The 20,262-nt window shown below is 36.3% G+C and overlaps 1 protein-coding gene across 1 annotated transcript; it reads left to right on the top strand.

Moving 5' to 3' along the window:
• Positions 1–10: 10 nt before the first annotated feature.
• CNOT7 (CCR4-NOT transcription complex subunit 7) lies at positions 11–18,876 on the top strand. Its single transcript, XM_045879732.3, has 7 exons — positions 11–191; positions 1,666–1,880; positions 3,789–3,982; positions 10,084–10,245; positions 13,056–13,200; positions 15,505–15,615; positions 17,201–18,876. The coding sequence occupies exons 2-7, from the start codon at positions 1,764–1,766 to the stop codon at positions 17,327–17,329; spliced, it is 858 nt and encodes a 285-aa protein (XP_045735688.1). The 5' UTR covers positions 11–191; positions 1,666–1,763; the 3' UTR covers positions 17,330–18,876.
• The last annotated feature ends 1,386 nt before the right edge of the window (positions 18,877–20,262 follow it).

Genomic DNA, 20,262 nt, shown 5'->3' with positions numbered 1-20,262 from the left:
CCCCCGCCAGGACGTGCGAGAAGCGACGGCGCAGCACGGTGCGGCGCAGCCCCGGCTCCCCTTTCCCTTTTGCTGGGAGTGAGGTGTCTATGGGGCTCCCGCTGCTGCCGCCGCTACCGCCACCGCCACCGCCGCTGGTTGCTGTCTCTATGGCGAGGAGGAAGAGGAGGAGCGCGGGCTCAGCGACACAAGTAGATCTTCCGTCTGCCGGGGGGAGGGGCGGGTTGGGGAAGTAGAAAGGGGGCGGGAACGATGAACCTCAGAGGGTGAGCGATGGCGCCAGCTGGAACGCGGCTGGCGGAGGAAGAGCTCGACGGCGGGTGGAGGGGGGCAGGGTAACGGGCTGAGGGTATGTCAAGGGGGTGGCGCGGGCTGATGACGTAAAGGCTTTGTACCTGGGGCTTCGACGTTGTTGGACGGAAATTGGGAGTGGAGGGCGGTGGCCTAGATCCTCAGCTCCTCGTATTTCTTCTTGCAGCAGTGCTTGGGAGTCAGTCTGGCCCCAGTAAATGGTTATCAAGCACCTTCACGCTGGCCCTTTGCCGGGGAAGAGAGTTATCTATGACTTGAGTGGCTCTGTTTTGTCTTCGCTTTTTTGGGAGCCTGCAGTACGGAGATTGTATCTCTAGTAATGAGAAGGCCTCTGGTGCCTCGTCGGGGCTTCTGGAATTGTAGTAGAGAGAGAGGTGGAAAAAGCAATGTTAAGCTACAGGGTCTTTCTAAAGTGTGTGTGTGTGTGTGTGTGTGTGTGTGTGTGTGTGTATAGCGGAGTGGGGAGGGTAATAAGGGAGGGGTTCCCTAGATCTTTGGTTTCTGTTCTTGGAGGACTTGAGGTTACATTTGTGACTGAAGTGCTTGGGGGGGTATCATAATTCCCTTTTTTACCCTTGTTAGGATTCTTTCAAACTGAAAAATGAAGGAGCATTTGGAATTTTTCTGTCCAAGAATCAAAATGTTGGTCTGTACTCTTTATGTGGCATGATACTCTGTTTATGGACCAGAAGCAATAGATGTATGTTTATGCTCAGGTTTTTAGGAAATTAGAAATAGTTTGAAATGCTTACACCCTATTGCTTCCTTTCTCCCTTCTGCAGTTATGGACATTCAGTTTCTGTGGCTGTTACTTATTTTTCAGAAAGAGCTTTTTCTGGTTTTTTGTTGTTGTTGTTGTTGTTGGTTTACTAAAAAGTCCCTTCTAATCGGACTTGAATAAATGCTACTGAAGTAGATTTTGTAATCAAATCAGATTTTGAATGTTCTGTTAATGAGTAAAAGCAAACATTACCTTTGTCCTAATAATATCTGATCCCGTCACATTATATCACTATTTAACTTTTCATTTTCTATGTGGAAATAGATGTCTTTATAAAGTTCTTTTTGGAGAGTGAGTTGCATTCAGAGTAATCTTTAATGTTAAATTTTTAAAAAATGATTAGTATGTACACATAAAAAACACTGTTTTTACTTAACATTGATATTAGAACCAGAAAACTTATGTTGCAGTTCTTTTTTCCCTACTGATTAGATGTGTGATTTTAGACAAGTCATTTCCCAAACTGATTTTCTTACAAATCAAGGATTTTGAATAAATAATCTTTTAGGTTTGTATCAACTCAATTCTTCTATGATTCATATTTCTATTATCACTGGCTTTTATTTTGACAGGTACAAAAATAAAGGATAAAGTATTTTATGAAACAAACAAATCTTCAATCAAGTATAACATTTTGATGCTTGGCATCTAGACTTCTTGTGCCCTCACTATGCCAGCAGCAACTGTAGATCATAGCCAAAGAATTTGTGAAGTTTGGGCTTGCAACCTGGATGAAGAGATGAAGAAAATTCGTCAAGTTATCAGAAAATATAATTACGTTGCTATGGTATGCCTATCATCAAATCCTTAAGATGCTTCTGATAAAAGAGGAAGAGGGATTTTTTTTTTTTTTTAAGAGGAAGAGGGATTTTAAAAGTCTTGAATTCAGTCCATTTGGTTACTACTGTAGAGATTAATTTAATTATAAAAAGAAAATTTTGTCAGTGTCCTCCAACCAGAGACCACCAGGAACACTCCTGCAGTGTGACAAATTGGGTTTATTACTCATTGGAGGGAGGGAAAAGGCATACCACTGGAACCATGGGGCATTTGAGTAAGAGTGTTAGAAAGGACTTTTAGGATTTGAGCTTCTGTCAGGTGGTTTTAGGGAGGGATTAAGGAGGCAGTGCCTTGCTCTGAATTGGATGCTGTTGAGAAGGGTGGTAATTCTATAACAGGGTATCTTAATAAGTCTTGAATGAGAGAAAACTGGAATGAGACTAAAGCTATAAAGAAGCAACGGTTACTTAACATTAGCCAAGATAGAAGGATGTTTGGTCATTTTTGTGGTTTGGGCAATGTTTATGTTTTTGTCTATGCTCAGTCACGATTACAGAGTGGTTTTGTCTGATGTTGAAGTGTGAAACTGTTCATACTCAACAACAGAAGAACATTAGAACCTAGCTGTGAGTGCCAAGTTAGCTCCCAGCAACACTTAAGGCTTAACTGATAATACCAGATGAGCACACAGAAGCTAGGGAGCTCCTGCATGTCTTTCTCAAAAAAAAAAAAAAATCAGATCTCCCAGTGGAACATTGTTAATCTGCAGGTTTTTTGTCGTTTGTTTTAATCATCAGTGGAGTTGGATGAACACACTGTGCTGTTAAGCATCTCTGCTTTTGCATTTAGTATTCAATCTACCTAGGCCATCTATTCAGTTAATTATTTTGCTGCTTTATCTGCTGTACTTTGTACATCTATTATAGTTACCGTATTGTTTTCCATATTGTAAGTTCCGCTAAGCAAGGGGTTAGTGCCTTAGTCATCCTTTCTCTCCCACAACACACCTAGCATAACACAAAATATCCAGTAAAGTGGTTGTTGAGTTGGACTGACTTTAGAGTTTTAATTTCTTTACTGTTTCATAGTGATTTGGTATTCAGATTTTGTTCTTAGCTTCCCAGTTTGAATTTTAAAATTAAAGTGATATAGTATCATTTCCTCAGTATTTTTAATGCAAATAAATAAATGTACTTCTGTGGGGAGGGGCAGGTTGGTGAAAATATGAATATTCGAGTGTACATAGATAACCTATTTATAAAGGTATACTTACCCATAATTAGAATTGAAGTTGTTTTTTATCCCACAAAAATACATAGTGATCATTTCTCAGATGATAAGGAGTGACATTATAGACATGATAACGTTCTTCAGGAATAAGTGGGTATCATGTAATTTTTGATGACATATTTTCTCTAAAGTATAGAGAGAGTGCTATTTTAGCCCAAGAAATTAAGAGAGTTTTGATATTTAGAAAAACCTTGCCTCAGAAGTGCTTGGAAAGTATGATGCATTTTCCATTCCTTTTAACCAGTTCTTCATTTGTTTTAACACTGGCATACGGTTAGCATAGTTTCACATACCCTTTGAGAAACATGAATTTATGATTTTTTTCCCTTCCTTGGGAATAGAGTACTTGGTGCATTTATCATTCATGTCTTCTACATAATAATTTTTTACTGACACAGTATTTAAAGTAAGAAAAAGTCATTAAGTTTGTAGAGTTTTATTTTATGGATCTAAAAAGTAACGCTCTTCATAGTTAAAAGGTAATTTGTATTTGAATATGATGAATGTGTAGAATATTATCTATAGCAGTATTCTTTGACTTGAACCAAAAATTAATTATTCTAAGAATTTGTGGATTGTGGTTTTCACCATTTAGTAAATAATGAATCTTAAAACTATTTTACAGGACACCGAGTTTCCAGGTGTGGTTGCAAGACCTATTGGAGAATTCAGGAGCAATGCTGACTATCAGTACCAACTATTGCGATGTAATGTAGACTTGTTAAAGATAATTCAGCTAGGACTGACATTTATGAATGAGCAAGGAGAATATCCTCCAGGAACTTCAACTTGGCAGTTTAATTTTAAATTTAATTTGACGTAAGTGGGAAATAAATATAACCCAAACTTTTTTTAGCTTAATTTTAGGAATTGATTTCCCTCAAGTATGGTGAATGAAATGCTAACTGAATTTGGCGCAGTGATCCTAGAAATATTTAAAACCTAAAATTTCAAAAGACTAGATTTCTTCTAATGGGACAAAAGAACCAGGCTGTATATTCAGATACTTTGAATTTTAAAGATGTTGTTTGAAAAGTATGACTGCCACTTTTTTTGAAATCTGAAAAACTTTGGGTATTGAAAACACTTCTTGATAGAAAAAATAATCTTACATCAGTTTTACTTTCAAACTTTGTGTTCAATTTGAAATATATACATCTTTGTTGTAGTAATTATCCTTCTTGTGAAGAGATTTTTATTACAGTCAAACTCCAGTTTGTGAGTAGATTATGTGTCAAGGGCAGTAAGACATTTCTTGGAAACTTGGGTGCATTTTCCTGTCAAGTCAATATAATTATATAATAGCTACAGTCCCCGATCAGCCCACAAAACCTCTTGTAACTTACATATAAGAGAGGTAATGGTATCGTTAAATTTGGTATTTCTTTCAGAAACTGTTCAGAATCTGAATTCTAACTCAAGCCCAAGGTTGAAACTCAGTTTCCTTACTTGATGTCTTGATAGCTTAGGGAAGCTTAGTGTTTTGGGGTAAGAGCAGTTTGTTTACAAACTGACTCTAAGGTGAGTTTAGTTCTGATTAAGTTACAACATTGCAGTGTCCTTCTATTTGACAGCTTGTACTTGTGTGTTTGTACTTGTGTAATATGATCTTAAATCTGGTTCAAAAAATAGTTAAAGAAGCTATGGGACAATTAACAGTAGTGCCAATGTGAGAACCTCCCATTCTCTGTACGGTAATGTGATATTTAGCATATAAGATCTAAAAAGCAGGGCTGATGATTTTAGAGAGTAGTGTTGTCAGTGGTACAGTACTATGGCTTATTGCGGTTAGCCTCATTTTCTGTTTTACTTTGTTGGATTTCATAATATACACCAGAACCTTGTAAAGGGTAAAAAGTACTCCTCTCTATTCTAACTGGTAATAACCTTTTATAAGTACTATAATTCTGAAACACTGAAAATTGTCTTATCCTTTTCTCAAAAGATAACCATTTTTAAAATTAGCTCATCACCATTTCATTTGTTCTATGTTACTTTTTTCCCAAGTTGGATCATTAAAACACTTTTTTAACTGAGATACTGTTGTGATATAAATACATGAGTAGGAAGTGACCCATCCATGTCTCCCATTTTGGTAAAATTGGTATTTTCCTTTTCTAGAAACACTATGTTATGATAACAACTGCCTTATTATTATAATCTTTGAAAGACATTTTTTTCTTATACAGAGAGGGCTACTTGTTACCAGGTTTTGCTACCATTTATACTAATGTTAATGTCTAAGAAGACATTTTTAAGAAGGATGTAGTAGAATGTACTATTTAAGTGGAAACAATTATTTGGAAGATAAAACTGGGACTACCTAATATGAAGACAGGGTACCATGAATAGAATCTTGGATATTTTGAAGAAAGATGAAAATTGACTTTTTTATTGAGTACCTAGAATGTGTCAGCAGCTGTGTTAGGTGTGAGGGATATAGTGTTGAGGAAGGTTGGTCATGGTCTTTACAACTTAGTGTTCCTGTAACATTTCTGTCTGCTCTCCATTGCCAAAGTCCAAAAATTAGAATTGCGAGATTGTTAGATAATGATCAATGTATTCTCCCTAAACTGAATTTGGAGTTGATGTGTAAAATGAAAATTGAAGTAGAATATTGATGAGGTGTGCAGAAGAAAGTTATCTCAAAGGAGATGAGAACGAATTTCTAAAACATCAATTTGATGATTGCAATAATTAGTATTTGAATCATTTTAATAGTGTAATAGAGATTACAGGAGATTGTGGGTTCAGTGGTAACAGAAAGGAAGCTGATAACTCATTTAAGGAAAATGGTAGAGGAGAGGAGATATAGGGAGGACTGTAAGTGGAAAAGACAGAATCAAACAAAGGGTAGTTTTGATTTTGTTCTATGGATAATGCATAGGCATTTGAAGGCTAAAAGGCAGTTTTCAGGTATGGAGTTGCAGGCTGTTCCTGTTGTCTTTCATATAGTCTGCAGATTTTTTTGAGCATCTTTTTTTTTTTTTTTAAAGATTTTATTTATTTATTTGAGAGAGAGAGAATGAGAGAGAGCAAGTACATGAGAGGGGGGAGGGTCAGAGGGAGAAGCAGACTCCCTGCCGAGCAGGGAGCCCGATGCGGGACTCGATCCAGGGACTCCAGGATCATGACTTGAGCCGAAGGCAGTCGCTTAACCAACTGAGCCACCCAGGCGCCTAGATTTTTTTGAGCATCTTATGTGTTCTTGGTTTGAGTTCATTAAATATTAAGTTTAGTGACCATTTATGCATTTGTGACAGTCTGTATCCTGGTTTGCCTTTGCTCATGATTTTTAGCAAAACTTAAATATATAGGGTGCATGTTTTAAAATATAAAATGTATGGTGAGCCAGGAATGGATTGAGGTTGGAAAGCATTTCCAAATTGTAAAATATTTAATCTGCTGTGTTTAAAAATGTCAATTTGTGTAGTAGGCTAAGTTTATACTTGTAGGTAGGTCAAAAAGTAGGGGCGCCTGGCTGGCTTAGTCCATAGAGAGTGTGACTCTTGATCTTGGGGTTGTGAGTTCAAGCCCCATGTTGGACGTGGAGCCTACTTTAAAAAACGGTGAAAAATATATTTATTGGATTTAACATACCTAGTTAAGTTAGTTTCTGTTTTTAGGATATAGTTTGAGTAGCCTTGTATCTCTGCTTTTTGGGAAAACATTTTTTAGGGATTTGTATGTGGCTTTCACTCCCGTTCAGTTATTATACCTGGATATTTTGCCACCTTAAACTTCAGTAGTTGGTTAGTGTTAGGAGCAATTACATGACTGTTCATTGCTGTTCTGAACAGACTGTTCTAATCAGTAAGCCAATCCCTGCACCTGCAGCAGTCCTTACTTTTTTGACTAAACAATGTTTTGACGACTTTTTTGAGATTTGCATCCTTTAATATATTCCTACATGTACTAGGATTTTTGAAGGTGAGGAATGATTTCAAAACTTGAAGTGGTGGATACTGTGGGAAGGGGACAGTCTGTTGATTTGGAGAACTAAATTGTAACAATTATGGAGTTTCCCTACCAGCAGGAAATTTTCTTTATCCTATTTAGAGTTTTATTAGCCTATCTGTATGGAGCTTTCAGCTTTCTCTTCTAATGAGTTGGGCATTATAAAGCATGGAATTGGTTCCAAGTTTTAAAATATTTACTCCAAAGAAATTTAAATGATAGTACATTAGCTTAATCTGCATTGAGTTATGTGAACTATACAGAAAAAAAGAGAAGTTGGGGCGCCTGGGTGGCTCAGTTGGTTAAGCGACTGCCTTCGGCTCAGGTCATGATCCTGGAGTCCCGGGATCGAGTCCCGCATCGGGCTCCCTGCTCGGCGGGGAGCCTGCTTCTCCCTCTGACCCTCCCCCCTCTCATGTGCTCTTTCTCTCTCATTCTCTCTCTCTAGAAAAAAAAAGAAAGAAAAAAAAAAAAAGAAGTAATTTTACGCATTTTTTTTTTTTTTAAACCAATCTTGTTGATCATTAAACACCTGAGGTACTTACCCAGATCTTTTTCCTGGATGTTGTGATTCAATAGGTCTAGGTAGAGGACCTGGGAATCCATATTTTTGGTAAGCTCTCTGGATGATTGCTGTCATTGGGCAAGTTTGGGAAATTCTGACTTAAATAGTGCAATACTCACTGTTCTACTTCATATGTTTTTTGATGTGGTGATAGACATTAAACAAAAGAGACAAAAATTAATTGCCGTCTTGAAGCTTACATTCTGGTAGAGTGTACTAAAATAAAGATAAAGTGAGTATATGGCCCAGAATAATGTAAGCCTAGAGAAAGAATCTTACACTCTGGGTTGGTTATAATTTGCTAAAGTATGCCTCTCAATGTGAGCATCAGAGCCTGATGAGTGAGATTTTAGTTGTTTAAGATACATATTTTTAGTGTAATAAGGCCAATGATATCTGTTGTTTAGTATTAGATTTATTCAGATATCCTTCCTAAAGGGTTTTCCTGGGGGAAATTTTGACCTAAAGTGATGATTACAGTTCCCCTCTGTTTTTTCAGATGTTCCAGTGGCTAGTTTTTGTTTGTTTGTTTTTTAAATTTTTATATTTAGGTATAGTTCACATACGTTATATTAGTTTCAGGTGCATAACATAGTGATTTAATGATTCTGTACATTGTACAGTGCTCACCACAATAAGTGTATTTACCATCTGGCACCATACAACATTATGTTTTGTTATTTTTCAAAGACATTTAGAAGCAGACCGATTTCCAAAGAATAGACTGTAAAATACCTTTTCACCTAAATTAATTTTTCTTTTGGCTTAGTTTTGTTAAAGCTTTTAATAGAATTTTCTTTTAAGTGGTGGAAACCAGTATTCTTGTAATTTAAAAAGTAAATTAAAAAATGCAGTGGGCAATGCATAAAATACTTTTCATGTATTCTCAGAAACCTATACCTTTCTTTTATTCACCCATAAAAGTATTAGAGGCGGTATTTCTCTGGTGCCCAGAAGCCTGTCCACAGGCGCAGGGGCACCTGGGGAGACCTGACCCTGCCAGGGAAGGGTGCTCTCTCCTCTTGGTGGCCAGGATCTGTGTGGGGTTGTGGGAGCCACGGGCGGAGACTGGCCTCTTGCAGGCACAAGTGCCTCATTCTGATGTGCTAATCCCTTGGTTTAATTTGTGCCTTATGCCTTCATGGGGCTCACTGAAATCTGTGTTTATTTCACCTGTGATTCTTCTTTTTCCCTTTCTCACTTTAACTGAAAGAGAATTTTGTATGTTGTGGACATGTAATCATTTCATGTTTTCAGTATCAACTGGTGTTTTTGTTAAATGAATAATTTGTTCATGCATGCTCTACTTTGATATTAGAACCTGTGTCACACGTTTAATAAATGCCATATATTTTGTTCTAAAGAAAAAAAAAAAAAAGAAACCTATACCTTTCTTTTGATCCTTTTTTTAATTTAACTTAACATTTTGGATACCTGTGTGTTTGTGCTTAGAAATTAGGGCTTTCTTTTTTTTTTTTAAGACTTTATTTTATTTATTTGAGAGAGAGAATGAGAGCGAGCACATGAGAGGGGGGAGGGTGAGAGGGAGAAGCAGACTCCCTGCCGAGCAGGGAGTCTGATGCGGGACTCGATCCAGGGACTCCAGGATCATGACCTGAGCCGAAGGCAGTCGCTTAACCAACTGAGCCACCCAGGCGCCCTAGGGCTTTCTTTTTGGCTTCAGTAAAATCTTGAAGGGTTGGTTTATATTTAGATTTCCTGGCTTGATTTTTGGGAGGTGATTTTCTAGGATTAAGATTGTTAGAAGAAATTATTGCTATTATAGCACAGTCTTTCATTTTAAACATTTTACTGTTTATTGGAGCCATTTGAAAGGCTCAACATTAGTGAGAGGAGGAAACTCCTTTTTCTTTAGGATGGAATGCAGTTTTAACTTAGCCATATAAGATGTTTTCCTCTTGGTATCCTTACCGTTGCTGCTGGGACATGGGAGATGGATATAGGCTGTCGCCCCTGTGGCTACAGCTCCATCTGGCAGCAATAAAAAGGCTGCTGAGACTAAAGCCCCTGAAAAGAACATGTCGTTCACTTTGTGGTGGTAGCTCCTGGTGAGTAGAAGACCCTTTTTTCAAACTCAGTTAAATATATTTAACTTGTGAAAGGCTAATGACATTGAATCATAGTAAAAATTAAAATCTCACCCTTGGACTGTTTTGAAAGATGATTTACTGAACACTTTTCTAAAATAATAACCTTATTACATACAATATTTAAATTGTATTTTCCTTTCTATATGTGAAACATTGGAATAATCGGACCCAAGCCAATCCTCTGTTTTGTTGTTTCTGGCACTGTAGGTTGTAGATGTAAGTGGGAGAAAAACAGTTTGTTTGAAGTATGGCACATTTGAAGGTTGTCTTTCTTTTTCCCCTGCCAGGGAGGACATGTATGCCCAGGACTCTATAGAGCTACTAACAACATCTGGCATCCAGTTTAAAAAACATGAGGAGGAAGGAATTGAGACCCAGTACTTTGCAGAACTTCTTATGACATCAGGAGTGGTCCTCTGCGAAGGGGTCAAATGGTTATCATTTCATAGGTAAAAAGATTGCATTGAAAATAGCATTTGTGTTTCCATTTCCTTGGTGTGGGTCACTGTTTCAGTACTTTCAGGCTTAGTTCTACAAGGAACTGGCTGCCATGTAGCAGTCTCCTCTCAAGAAGCTAATGTTGGTCTACTTAAGGGTTAATTTAAAGGTATGTGTTTCATTTTTAGCCAATGAGAGAGACAGTATTGCATAGTGGAAAGAGGCTGACAAAGTAGATCTTGGTTTAAATCCAGCAATGCCATTTGGAATCAATGTTACCAAGGGTTATTTAACATTTCTGGGACTTAGAATGAAACCATTCATTCATTAAGAAAATATTTATTTAATATCTACCAATGCCAAGCACTCTGGTATAAGATTCTAGGAATTATGCTGTGAACAAAACAGACTAAAATCCTCATCCTCGTGAAGTTTATATTCTGGTGGTAGTAGGCAATTTTTTTTAAATGATGAAATTTATATTGTGGTTTGTTAGATGTTCATAAGTGCTATGGAGAAAAAAAACAGCAAAGAGAATGTTAGGAGTGGGTGGGGGTGGTGGATTTTAATGTTTTTTTAAAGAAGAGTTATTAGGTAGACATCACTTAGGTAAATATCTTGCTGTAATGACCAATAATATATTTAGAGCATTTTGGTAAAAGGTTTTACACACAATAAATTTTCAGTAAATGGTCATTTTTAATTCTTATTATAAAATAAAACTGGATTGTTAAAGAGAATTTCTAGAAAGGGAATTAGTTCCATTTTGTAAAAATAGACTTCCAGGTAAAGAGTTTTTCTATTGAGGTACACTAAATAAACAGGAAGCACAGGGACTAAAAGTGGCCTTGGGAATTATTTTATTTGGCCTTCTATTAATGTTCTTATATTAGGTCCATTTCAGACATTTTTTAAAAAAATAGAGTCTCCTGCATGCTTTAGAATTTCCAACTCTGGCCTCTGGAATGAGTATAATGAAGGACTGTTCATATTGCAAACTCTGATGTAGTACTAGGCAGTAATTTTTGAGTTGAAGGTATTGAACATACTAATTGTCACCTGTCATCTTTTCTTTCTGTTCTCCATTTGAGCCTATATCTCAGGAGACAAGACTGAAGTCTCTTTTACTTGAGCAATGTTTTTCAGGGGTTTTTTGGTGGGGTTTTTTTGTTTGTTTTTTGGTTTTTTGACTTTTCTGGTTATGAATAGAAAGCATCGTCCCGTCCTTTTGCTGTATATGACTTATTCTTTCACTCAAAAAATACTCTGAGCAAATACTGCATTCTAGGCATTGGGGTTATTAAGATAAACAAAAACAAAGGGTTCATGTCTTCTTAGATTGTAGACTCTAAATTAGACTCCAGTATTTGTCAAGGTATGTTAAGATTTTATTCTAAATGTCATTAAATATTTTCATCATATTCTAACCTATTTCTAGGAGATAAAGACTAGTTTAAGATATTTATAAATCCTGAATTCTTGTACAGTCTTTTACTAGTAGTAAGCAAATGCTGTATTGACTTCTCTTTAGTTAGATAGCAGTCACTTTCTTGCCAATTACTGGAAATTTAAAGGTTTCTGCCATTAATTGCTTATTCCTTAACGGTCTTCAGTGGTAAAGCTTCTTTTTTTCTTTTTAAAATTAGAAGTAATTCTGAATATTAATAGAAATTTTGTTTGTATCCCCCCAAAAGATATGTTAATACCATCTCTCACCAAATACATACTGATTTCAAGCTATTTGAAGTAAAAGATTTTAAGATATTTTTAAAAATGTGATTCCTCCTAGACTAGTGGAGAAAACAATAATGCATTTTAAAGGGTAGTACAAGAAAAGAGCTTGTATAAGAAATCACTGGGAGCTAGACTCTTCAGGGAAGGCATCTTGTCCTTGAAGGAAAGGTAGATAGGGAAAAAAGTGTGTAATTATGGCACAGGAACGTGGGGACATACACAGCTATGGAACAAAACAAACAATAGAGATGGGAGATCTTGATTTGAAAGTGTGGGAGTTGGTGTTTTATTCTCTGGATAGTAGTTCTCAGTGTTTACTACTTTTATTTCTTCCATGTGCAGCATTTCCATTAGTATATCTTGAGGAGCAGTATGAGATAGGAACAATTTTGAGGGAAGAGAATGATAAAATCATTTAAGGAAATGAAAATACTTCCATTAGGGAATTACTCTTTGGGTTTTTGTTTTTCTGTTTTTAATTTTTAAGTAGGCTCCACACCCAGTGTGGAGCACAACAATGTGGGGCTTGAACTCACAATCCTGAGATTGACCTGAGCCAAGATCAAGAGTTGGACGCTTAACTGACTGAACCACCCAGGCACCCCACTCTGGGTTTTGAAGCATATGACCTCTTTATGTAAAATATGGGAAGAGTTGTATTATTTTTGCCAATTCTGCTACCTTTTGACATCTTTAGCCACGTTTCCATTCATATTTATTTTTCCATTTCCGTATTTAAAATTTTTTGAGACATCTGTGGGTGGTTTGATAATTTTTTAAAGAGTTCTTCCTTTAGAGATCAGCAAAATAGTAATCTAGTGACTGCAGGCTTGAGATGCTAGTATAGATTTGTATGCTGATATCTGAATAATAGTGACAAGTTCATATCACTGTTGGTAAGATGATGGCATTTTCCCATTATCATTACAAACATGTCTGTTTTCTCTTTGTGTGTGTGTGTGTGTGTGTGTGTTTGGTTGATTCCTTTTTTGACCTACAGTTGTGGCTCACTTAAAATCTGTATCAAAATATTTTTTCATCTCTGTGGTATTCATATGTCTCTGTTCTGTATTTAACCCTTTTGTAGTGGTTATGACTTTGGCTATTTAATCAAAATCCTGACCAACTCTAACTTGCCTGAAGAAGAACTTGACTTCTTTGAGATTCTTCGATTATTTTTTCCTGTCATTTATGATGTGAAATACCTCATGAAGAGCTGCAAAAATCTCAAAGTAAGGCTTTTTTAAGTGGCTATTTGTAATCTACACACTATTTAGACTGAGTGACTAATAAGTAAGATTTTAGCCTGGGATGTTGTTTTAAGCCATATTTTAAGTTTTATATTAAATGCAATTACATTATCTGGTCATTTGATTCTTTTTGTTGCATAAATAATTTGTAGGAAATCCTTTTTCAAAGTTTCAGCATATATTGGCAGAATAAGTTTTCAACAAAATTCAAACCAAGAATCAGATTTTCATCATTGCCAGATTAAAATCATAAACCTGCACAAAAATGTGAGGACTAGCGAGGCTCTCATGCACAGAAGTGCAAGTTCACACTGCCCAACATGCGCACAGTCTATCCATGCAAGATAAAATCGGAGGTGGCTAGCAGTGTAGTTAGTAATGTAGTAAACAGAGTTTTCCCTGAAAAAAATTATTTTGTTGGTTCTAGTCATAGATCATGTTCCTAGGATTAATTTACATGGCTAAAAGATTTTTTCCTGGCCCGAAAGATGTCAAGATGTCAAGATCTTAGTGCTACTGTAAATGCGTAGGTCCTGTCTAGACAGAAGCTTACATTCTGACACTGATGAATGCATGTGTAATAACGTTACTTCTGAACATGAATTCTCTCAAAAGGAACATTTCTTTAATATGTAAAGTGCTCCTTCAGTTTGAGAACGAATTCACCAGTGGTGGCACAGACTCCCAAGGAATAGAAGGGCTTTTTTTTTTTCTTTTTCCCTCCAGCTGTGTTTGTATTTAAGCTGCAACTAAAATGCACATTTAGGTAAGTGGCTGCTTGGTAGAACCTACATCAGGTTTATCACATTCTCCTACCAGGTTTTAGAAGTGCAAATAAAGTTACACTTTTAGGAGATGGTAAAAATTTAAGAGCTTTACTTTTAAGCAGAAAGAAACAATGTAGGAGTTGAATAAGGAAACTTTGCTTTTGACAGATGAACTTAAAATCTGAAGAGAAGTAGTCTTTTGGCCAAAGTTTGCTTGCCTTATTAGAGAATATGGCATATAACTGGGGAAATTTTTAAGGAAGATTACTCCATGTTTGTAGCACCTAAGAGCAGTAGGATTGTGTGCAATTTGAAGAGACTTCTCTGTGACTCAAGTGAACTTGAAGTAGGATAGCCTGATTACTGTAGAAACTCAGGCCACCCCCTGAAAGCATTACATGCTGAGAATCCATGGTCTAGATGTTTTAATCTGGCTTTGGAAGTGTTTTTTAAAATCTGACCTGTCTCTACAATGACATATTTTAGGAACAGGATCAAATTATTGCTCACTATGTGTATGAAATTGGAAGATTTCTAAGTACACCAGGTATTCTAAATATGCCCTGAGTGAGCTGTAGTGTTAAATTTAGGTTAATGACAAAGGTGCTTTTTGATCTATGGTCAGCCATGCTGAATGCCCCTATTCTGTTGCTCTCCTAAGCAGCTGCTAATGATACTTAATCCTCATGTTATTTTTAGCACAGAAGTAAGAGCTGTCTGTGCAGAGCACTGTTTCAAGCTGTGAAGCAGAGGAGGTCTCCTTTGCCTTAACAATTAGGGAGGAATTTGTGTCTGTTTTGTTTGTCCTGATCTTTCTTGCCTTACCTCCTATTTCCCCCCCCATTATTTTCCTTCCCTCTCTTCCTTCCTTCCTTCTGTCTTTTATTCTTTTTCTCTTCCTCCCTTTCACTCTCTTTTCTTTTTTAAGCCTGGCAATGTTAAAATAAGCAACTATTTAGACCCTCCTAAGGAGTTGTATTCTTAAAACAGCATACTCTTCTTTTTAACAAAACCATAATTAAGCACTTAGTGGATTTTTAAGGATTGGGTTAGTCATAATAGCTTTGTTTTGTACAAATTATATAGATAAACTACTTAGAGATGGGTTGGTGAAAAGCTTAGGAAAGTTTGAGAGGAACTGCCAATGGTCATTTTTATACTTGATGGATGGATTGACTGAATGTACTTGATAAATGTTCCCCTGTACACCTGTTCCCTTGTATAGGATCTGCTTCCCCCAAATCTTTAGGAATGTTATTTGTCTGTCACATGCCTTAAAGCGTATGATGAAGATAAATTTTCCCAATTAGGATCTCATTTTCTATTAAATTATAAACTTTTCCCATATTCAACAAATACTTCAATTTGTAATTCACATTCTTTTTTTTTCTGATCTTCATAAGGTCCATCTTTACGTGCTAAAGTCCATTTATATTTTGGTCAGTGTCTAGGTTAGGTAACTTGTGAATTTGGGCATTGTACTGTTCCTGTGTTGACAGGCAGGTTTTCTTTCTTCTAGGGTGGTTTACAGGAAGTTGCCGAACAGTTAGAGCTGGAACGGATAGGACCACAGCATCAAGCAGGATCTGATTCATTGCTCACGGGAATGGCCTTTTTCAAAATGAGAGAAGTATGAAGACATCAGTGCCTTTTTCTCAGTTGGTTGTTAGGTTGAGAACATTTAAAATCTAACGGCAAAAGTTTTTGGGCAATAAGTGCTCATTAAATGAAGATCTGGTTAGAGATGCATGTAGGCTGTGTCCAACACACTTGAATGAGTGTTCAAAAATAAGTCCTCTTGAAATGTAGTTCACAGGGCAGTGAAAAAATGATTTCTTCATAGACTGAAAAATGAAACAGTTTAAACTACCTTAGGAATCATGTAGGTCCAGCCATACTATTTCTTGATGAGAAAACTGAAGCCAGAGGCTAGTAACTTCTCTCCAAGGACACACACACATCACTAGCGGGAGAACTCCAGAATTCTCTCTGTAGGACCACATCAGGGCTGCCGCTGCCAAGTCAAGGAATCTACATGTTAGGTTTCCCCGGCATTGTCGTCTTGTAGGCATTAAACTGTTGGTAAGATACCATTTGCTCGTGCCATTTTTCAGCACTTTGAGGGTTTATAGAGTAGTGCTTACATAGTGCTTTTTAGTAGATTGAATCTTACTAAGAGGTTCTGAATTCTCAAGTGGTTAAGTAAATCTGAAGTAGTTGAATCAAAAATCATAATGAGCACAGCCCCTTAAGTGGCAAAGGCAGTACTGAATATAAAGCTCGGTATGGAAGCGTGGAATTGAACAAACCCAAGTCTCCTCCTAGCTTATGTAATGGAGTGATAGATGCAGGCATACCTCACTGTAAATTAAATGCAAAGAAAAGAAAGTTTTCCTTTTTGTAAAATACAACTATAGAATTCTTTTGAGTATATCCTCTTAGACACTCAAGAATTGACTGAGAACTATCTGGAAATTTAAAACTTTTGTAGCAATTGTATTAATAATAGAAAGCATAATAGTTGTTCTGCCAAGTATTGATTCAGAAGCGATTTGGACTGTTCTTTTCATGACGAGTTAATACTTTGTACTTCTTTCCAGTGCCACGTTAGAGAATTAAAACAATTTTTTTGAATTTTCAGCTTTCATTTTAAAAAATACCTTAATGGTTCAATTAATGGTGGATTCTCTGCTACAAATTTATCTTTATATTCCTTGGCTGCTTCAGGAATAACCTAGTGTGGATGTTCAGATTTTTACTGTCCAGAACGTGTTTAGGGTTTGACTGTTTTCAGCCAACTCAGCTGTGCATGTAGACTCAAGGCTACTTATAAGGCTAAACTTTTTTCTCCCGTCATTGGCAATATTCATTCATTTTCACCGTTGAGTATTGTTATATTAATGGAATAAAAATGCCTGCCATTTTTCCATGATTACAGACTCTCATAAAATTGAACTAAATGTTAATAGGAAAGACACGTGTTTATGCATTTTTTTTGTAATCTTTTTCTTTGGTTTCTCTTGAGCTCTGTACTTCTTGAGAACATTAATCTTACTCATTGAATTTAAAATGTGTGGCCTCAAAGGAGCACCACAGAAAAGAGCTGTCATTGTAGTTAATGAACAGTCAGTACTTACATTGCTGAAGTATAAGTTACCAGTGGTACCTTTTGGTTAAAATTATCTTTTTTTTTTTCCCCCAAAATTCCTTTTTAGATGTTCTTTGAAGATCATATTGATGATGCCAAATATTGTGGTCATTTGTATGGCCTTGGTTCTGGTTCATCCTATGTACAGAATGGCACAGGGAATGCATATGAAGAGGAAGCCAACAAGCAGTCATGACATGAAATAGTCCTTTTATTTTTATTTGAGCTATACACAAGCTTGTATATAGGTTTTATCTCTGGTTGAATCCCTTGAACAATAGATAATACTATTTTTTTTTTCATAGCCCATTTTATTTTCTGCCTTTCAGTAGTAGTATGACCATTCCTATCTCAGATCTTAATAAATAGAAAAGCATTCAGGTTAAATTTGGCCTTAACTTAATATACTTGTTAGCAGGCATGTGTGACAGAGAGTGGGGAAAACTGCATCATATTGAATATTTTGATAAACTTTACCTGCTTGGGCTTGGTTTGTTTTTCCCCCTTCCTAAATTAACTAGCACTGACTGTAATTTATTTCCCTGTTTCATGTCTCCCTTCCATTCTGCAGGAAAATTTTAGCTATTTGAGATTGTGGACCATCAATTTTGCACTTTAGAGAGTGATTCTGACTCAAATCCTCTGTTTTATCAGAAACTTTCGCTTTTCTTGCTCCTTAGCTGGAAAAATGACCATCTGCCAACCTTATACAATATTTACTTGTTTTTGACCCACGGAAATAGCACATGCATTGTGCAAACGGTTGATTCAGCAAGACTACAAAAAAAAAAAAAAAAGACAAAAAACTACTGAGGAGCTTAGTCACTGCTGTTTCTGTACGTAGTGTTTAATCTTCCAAGCACATCTAGTGTCTGTCAGTTTCTCATTGGCATGTGTAGGCTGCTCTGTGACTGAAGAATTTTTCAAACCAGCTTTACACCCTTCAGGAAAGATCCCTTGTGATTGGATGTTTAATGTCTGCCGGGAAACTGGCATCCAAGATAATTAAAGCTGCAGTTATTTTATGATAGCACACTTCCCTTTGATCTGCTTTTTATTCTGTCACTGTTTACCCTTATTTTTAATTTTTTAAAAATTTTATAGCCATACTTACAATGCTCTTGCTTTGTAGATTCAACAAATCAATTTCATTAAAGTCCAAAGATAGCAAGTCTTTAGGTATATTTTGTACCAAATTAAATTAGAAGACAAAAAATTGTGCTTTCATAGTTGTTACAAAGATAAATAATGGAGAGATTTGGTGCAAAACAACAAAATACAAAAATATATTCTATATATAAAGCCGTATATGTGTGTATATATATGGCTATCTATATATAGCTAATTAAAATTACCTGAGGAGTGTAATGCTTGTTTATTTTTTTGTGTATATCTTTGCAATCTATTTTATATATATTGACAAAAGAGACTGTGAAATATTTAGCCATGCAGAATATGTGACCAGACCAGAGCATGTGTAGGAAGACATTTTGGTAATCATTAACTCTTCCCTGAAATGATAGACTACAAGTTATGATGTGTGTTATCTACATTTCAATCAGTAATACTAGCAGATCTTAAAATGTTAGCCACATTGGTTTGTTTCCTTTGTACATTCTTTATTCATGGTATTACAATGCTGTAACTGGGTGGTCCTTTTTAAACAAAATGTTATTTGCAAAACAGAGGGTATTGTTTGTTTTTAAAGCTTTTGTAAATAAAGGCTTCAGAAATGGTTTCTTATATATGTCAATGACTGGTAATTTTGTTTTAAAAATACTTATTTGGGAGATTTTATTTTTTTTTAATTTGGGCAGCTAAACAGAACTCAGTAACTTCTTTAACTGTAGCTAATTATTAGTCTCTTAATCGAGCCTTCTGCATTTCAACACTGTCAGCTTATTCTTTATGAATACCTCAACTAGATGTTAAGAGTTGATTTTTATCTCCTTTCCAGGAATGCATTTATTCTGAAAGACAAAGTAAACCCATTTGATATGACTTACTGTGGCTTCTTTTTAAAGCTGACACAATATAGCAGATCTAATTGGTTTCTTATTTTGATTTTCACCTCCTTAAAAAAAAATAGGAATTAAAGATTCCCTTTTGAATAGCTACCTAGTTGCTGAATTTCATAGGTTGTGTCAGTTTTGGTTTTTGCCTCTTAAGCAGTAATACTATTTTATAACTTCTGTAAGAGGAACATTATGACCTTTAGTAAATCTAGCTTTTGGACATGAGGTATTTGGCTGATAATCTGTAATGTTCCCGAGCCATTAATTCTGGACTCACCATGTTCTATTAAACCTCCTGGAGCAAGGGTCCTCAAACTATGGCCTACGGGCCCCAAACCAGGCTGTTGCCTGTTTGTGTGCCAGTGAGATGAGAATGGTTTTTGCCATTGGGGTTGGGGGAAGAAAAATCAAAAGAATAATACTTCTGACATGTGAAAATTATGAAATTCAAATTTTAGGGTCCATAAATAAAGTTTTATTGGAATGCAGCCACACTCATCATTTCTGTAATGTCTGTGGCTCCTTTTGCACCCCAGTGGGAAGCTTGAAGAGCTGCTACAGAAGCTGCTGCTGGCTTTCTCATCATTTCACATTCCTTTTTGGTTTGCCGCAAAATCAGTGACACGGGTGACGTGAAAGCATTTGGAGTGCTTAGTCTGTCTGTACAACGTTTTATTATTTTTTCTGTTACCAGATCATACCCATTATGTCAAAACAAGAAAACGGCAGTTTGAGTGATGTGCCTTGAAGGCGCACTGGAATGTGGATTATCTTACCAAATGATACGGCAAAATAGCGTGTCAAGCAATGACACTGTAACTGCTAAAACACACAGTATACGTTGACCTAACCAGACCAAGCACTCAGCACCAACTATCGGGAAAGCAACAGAAATTTTAAAACGGACTATCTTAACACAACATGATTTCTTCACAAAAATAAGAAATGAAAACGAGGCTACAACCAAAGTCGGTTTATGACTGGCCCATTTGTTAAGCAAAGCCATTTACTGATATGTAGGGCGTGGTTTCTGAATGCAGTAGCCCAGAGAATTGTGTCTAGAGAAAATAAATTTTAACGACTTAGCCTCTTGGAAAGAACAGTTGGTTGAAGA

This window comes from Mirounga angustirostris, unplaced genomic scaffold, assembly GCF_029215605.1.
Source record: "Mirounga angustirostris isolate CCGP_5_RB_7025 unplaced genomic scaffold, mMirAng1.0.hap1 SCAF_2, whole genome shotgun sequence".
Lineage (NCBI taxonomy): Eukaryota > Metazoa > Chordata > Mammalia > Carnivora > Phocidae > Mirounga > Mirounga angustirostris.
This window is presented reverse-complemented; position numbering and strand designations above follow the sequence as displayed.

Excerpts from the sequence above, each read along its gene's own strand:
- CNOT7 (XM_045879732.3), top strand. The coding sequence starts at position 1,764 with ATGCCAGCAGCAACTGTAGATCATAGCCAAAGAATTTGTGAAGTTTGG. Across the intron at positions 1,881-3,788 it reads AATATAATTACGTTGCTATG|GACACCGAGTTTCCAGGTGT; the intron begins GTATGCCTATCA and ends ACTATTTTACAG. Across the intron at positions 10,246-13,055 it reads AAATGGTTATCATTTCATAG|TGGTTATGACTTTGGCTATT; the intron begins GTAAAAAGATTG and ends ACCCTTTTGTAG.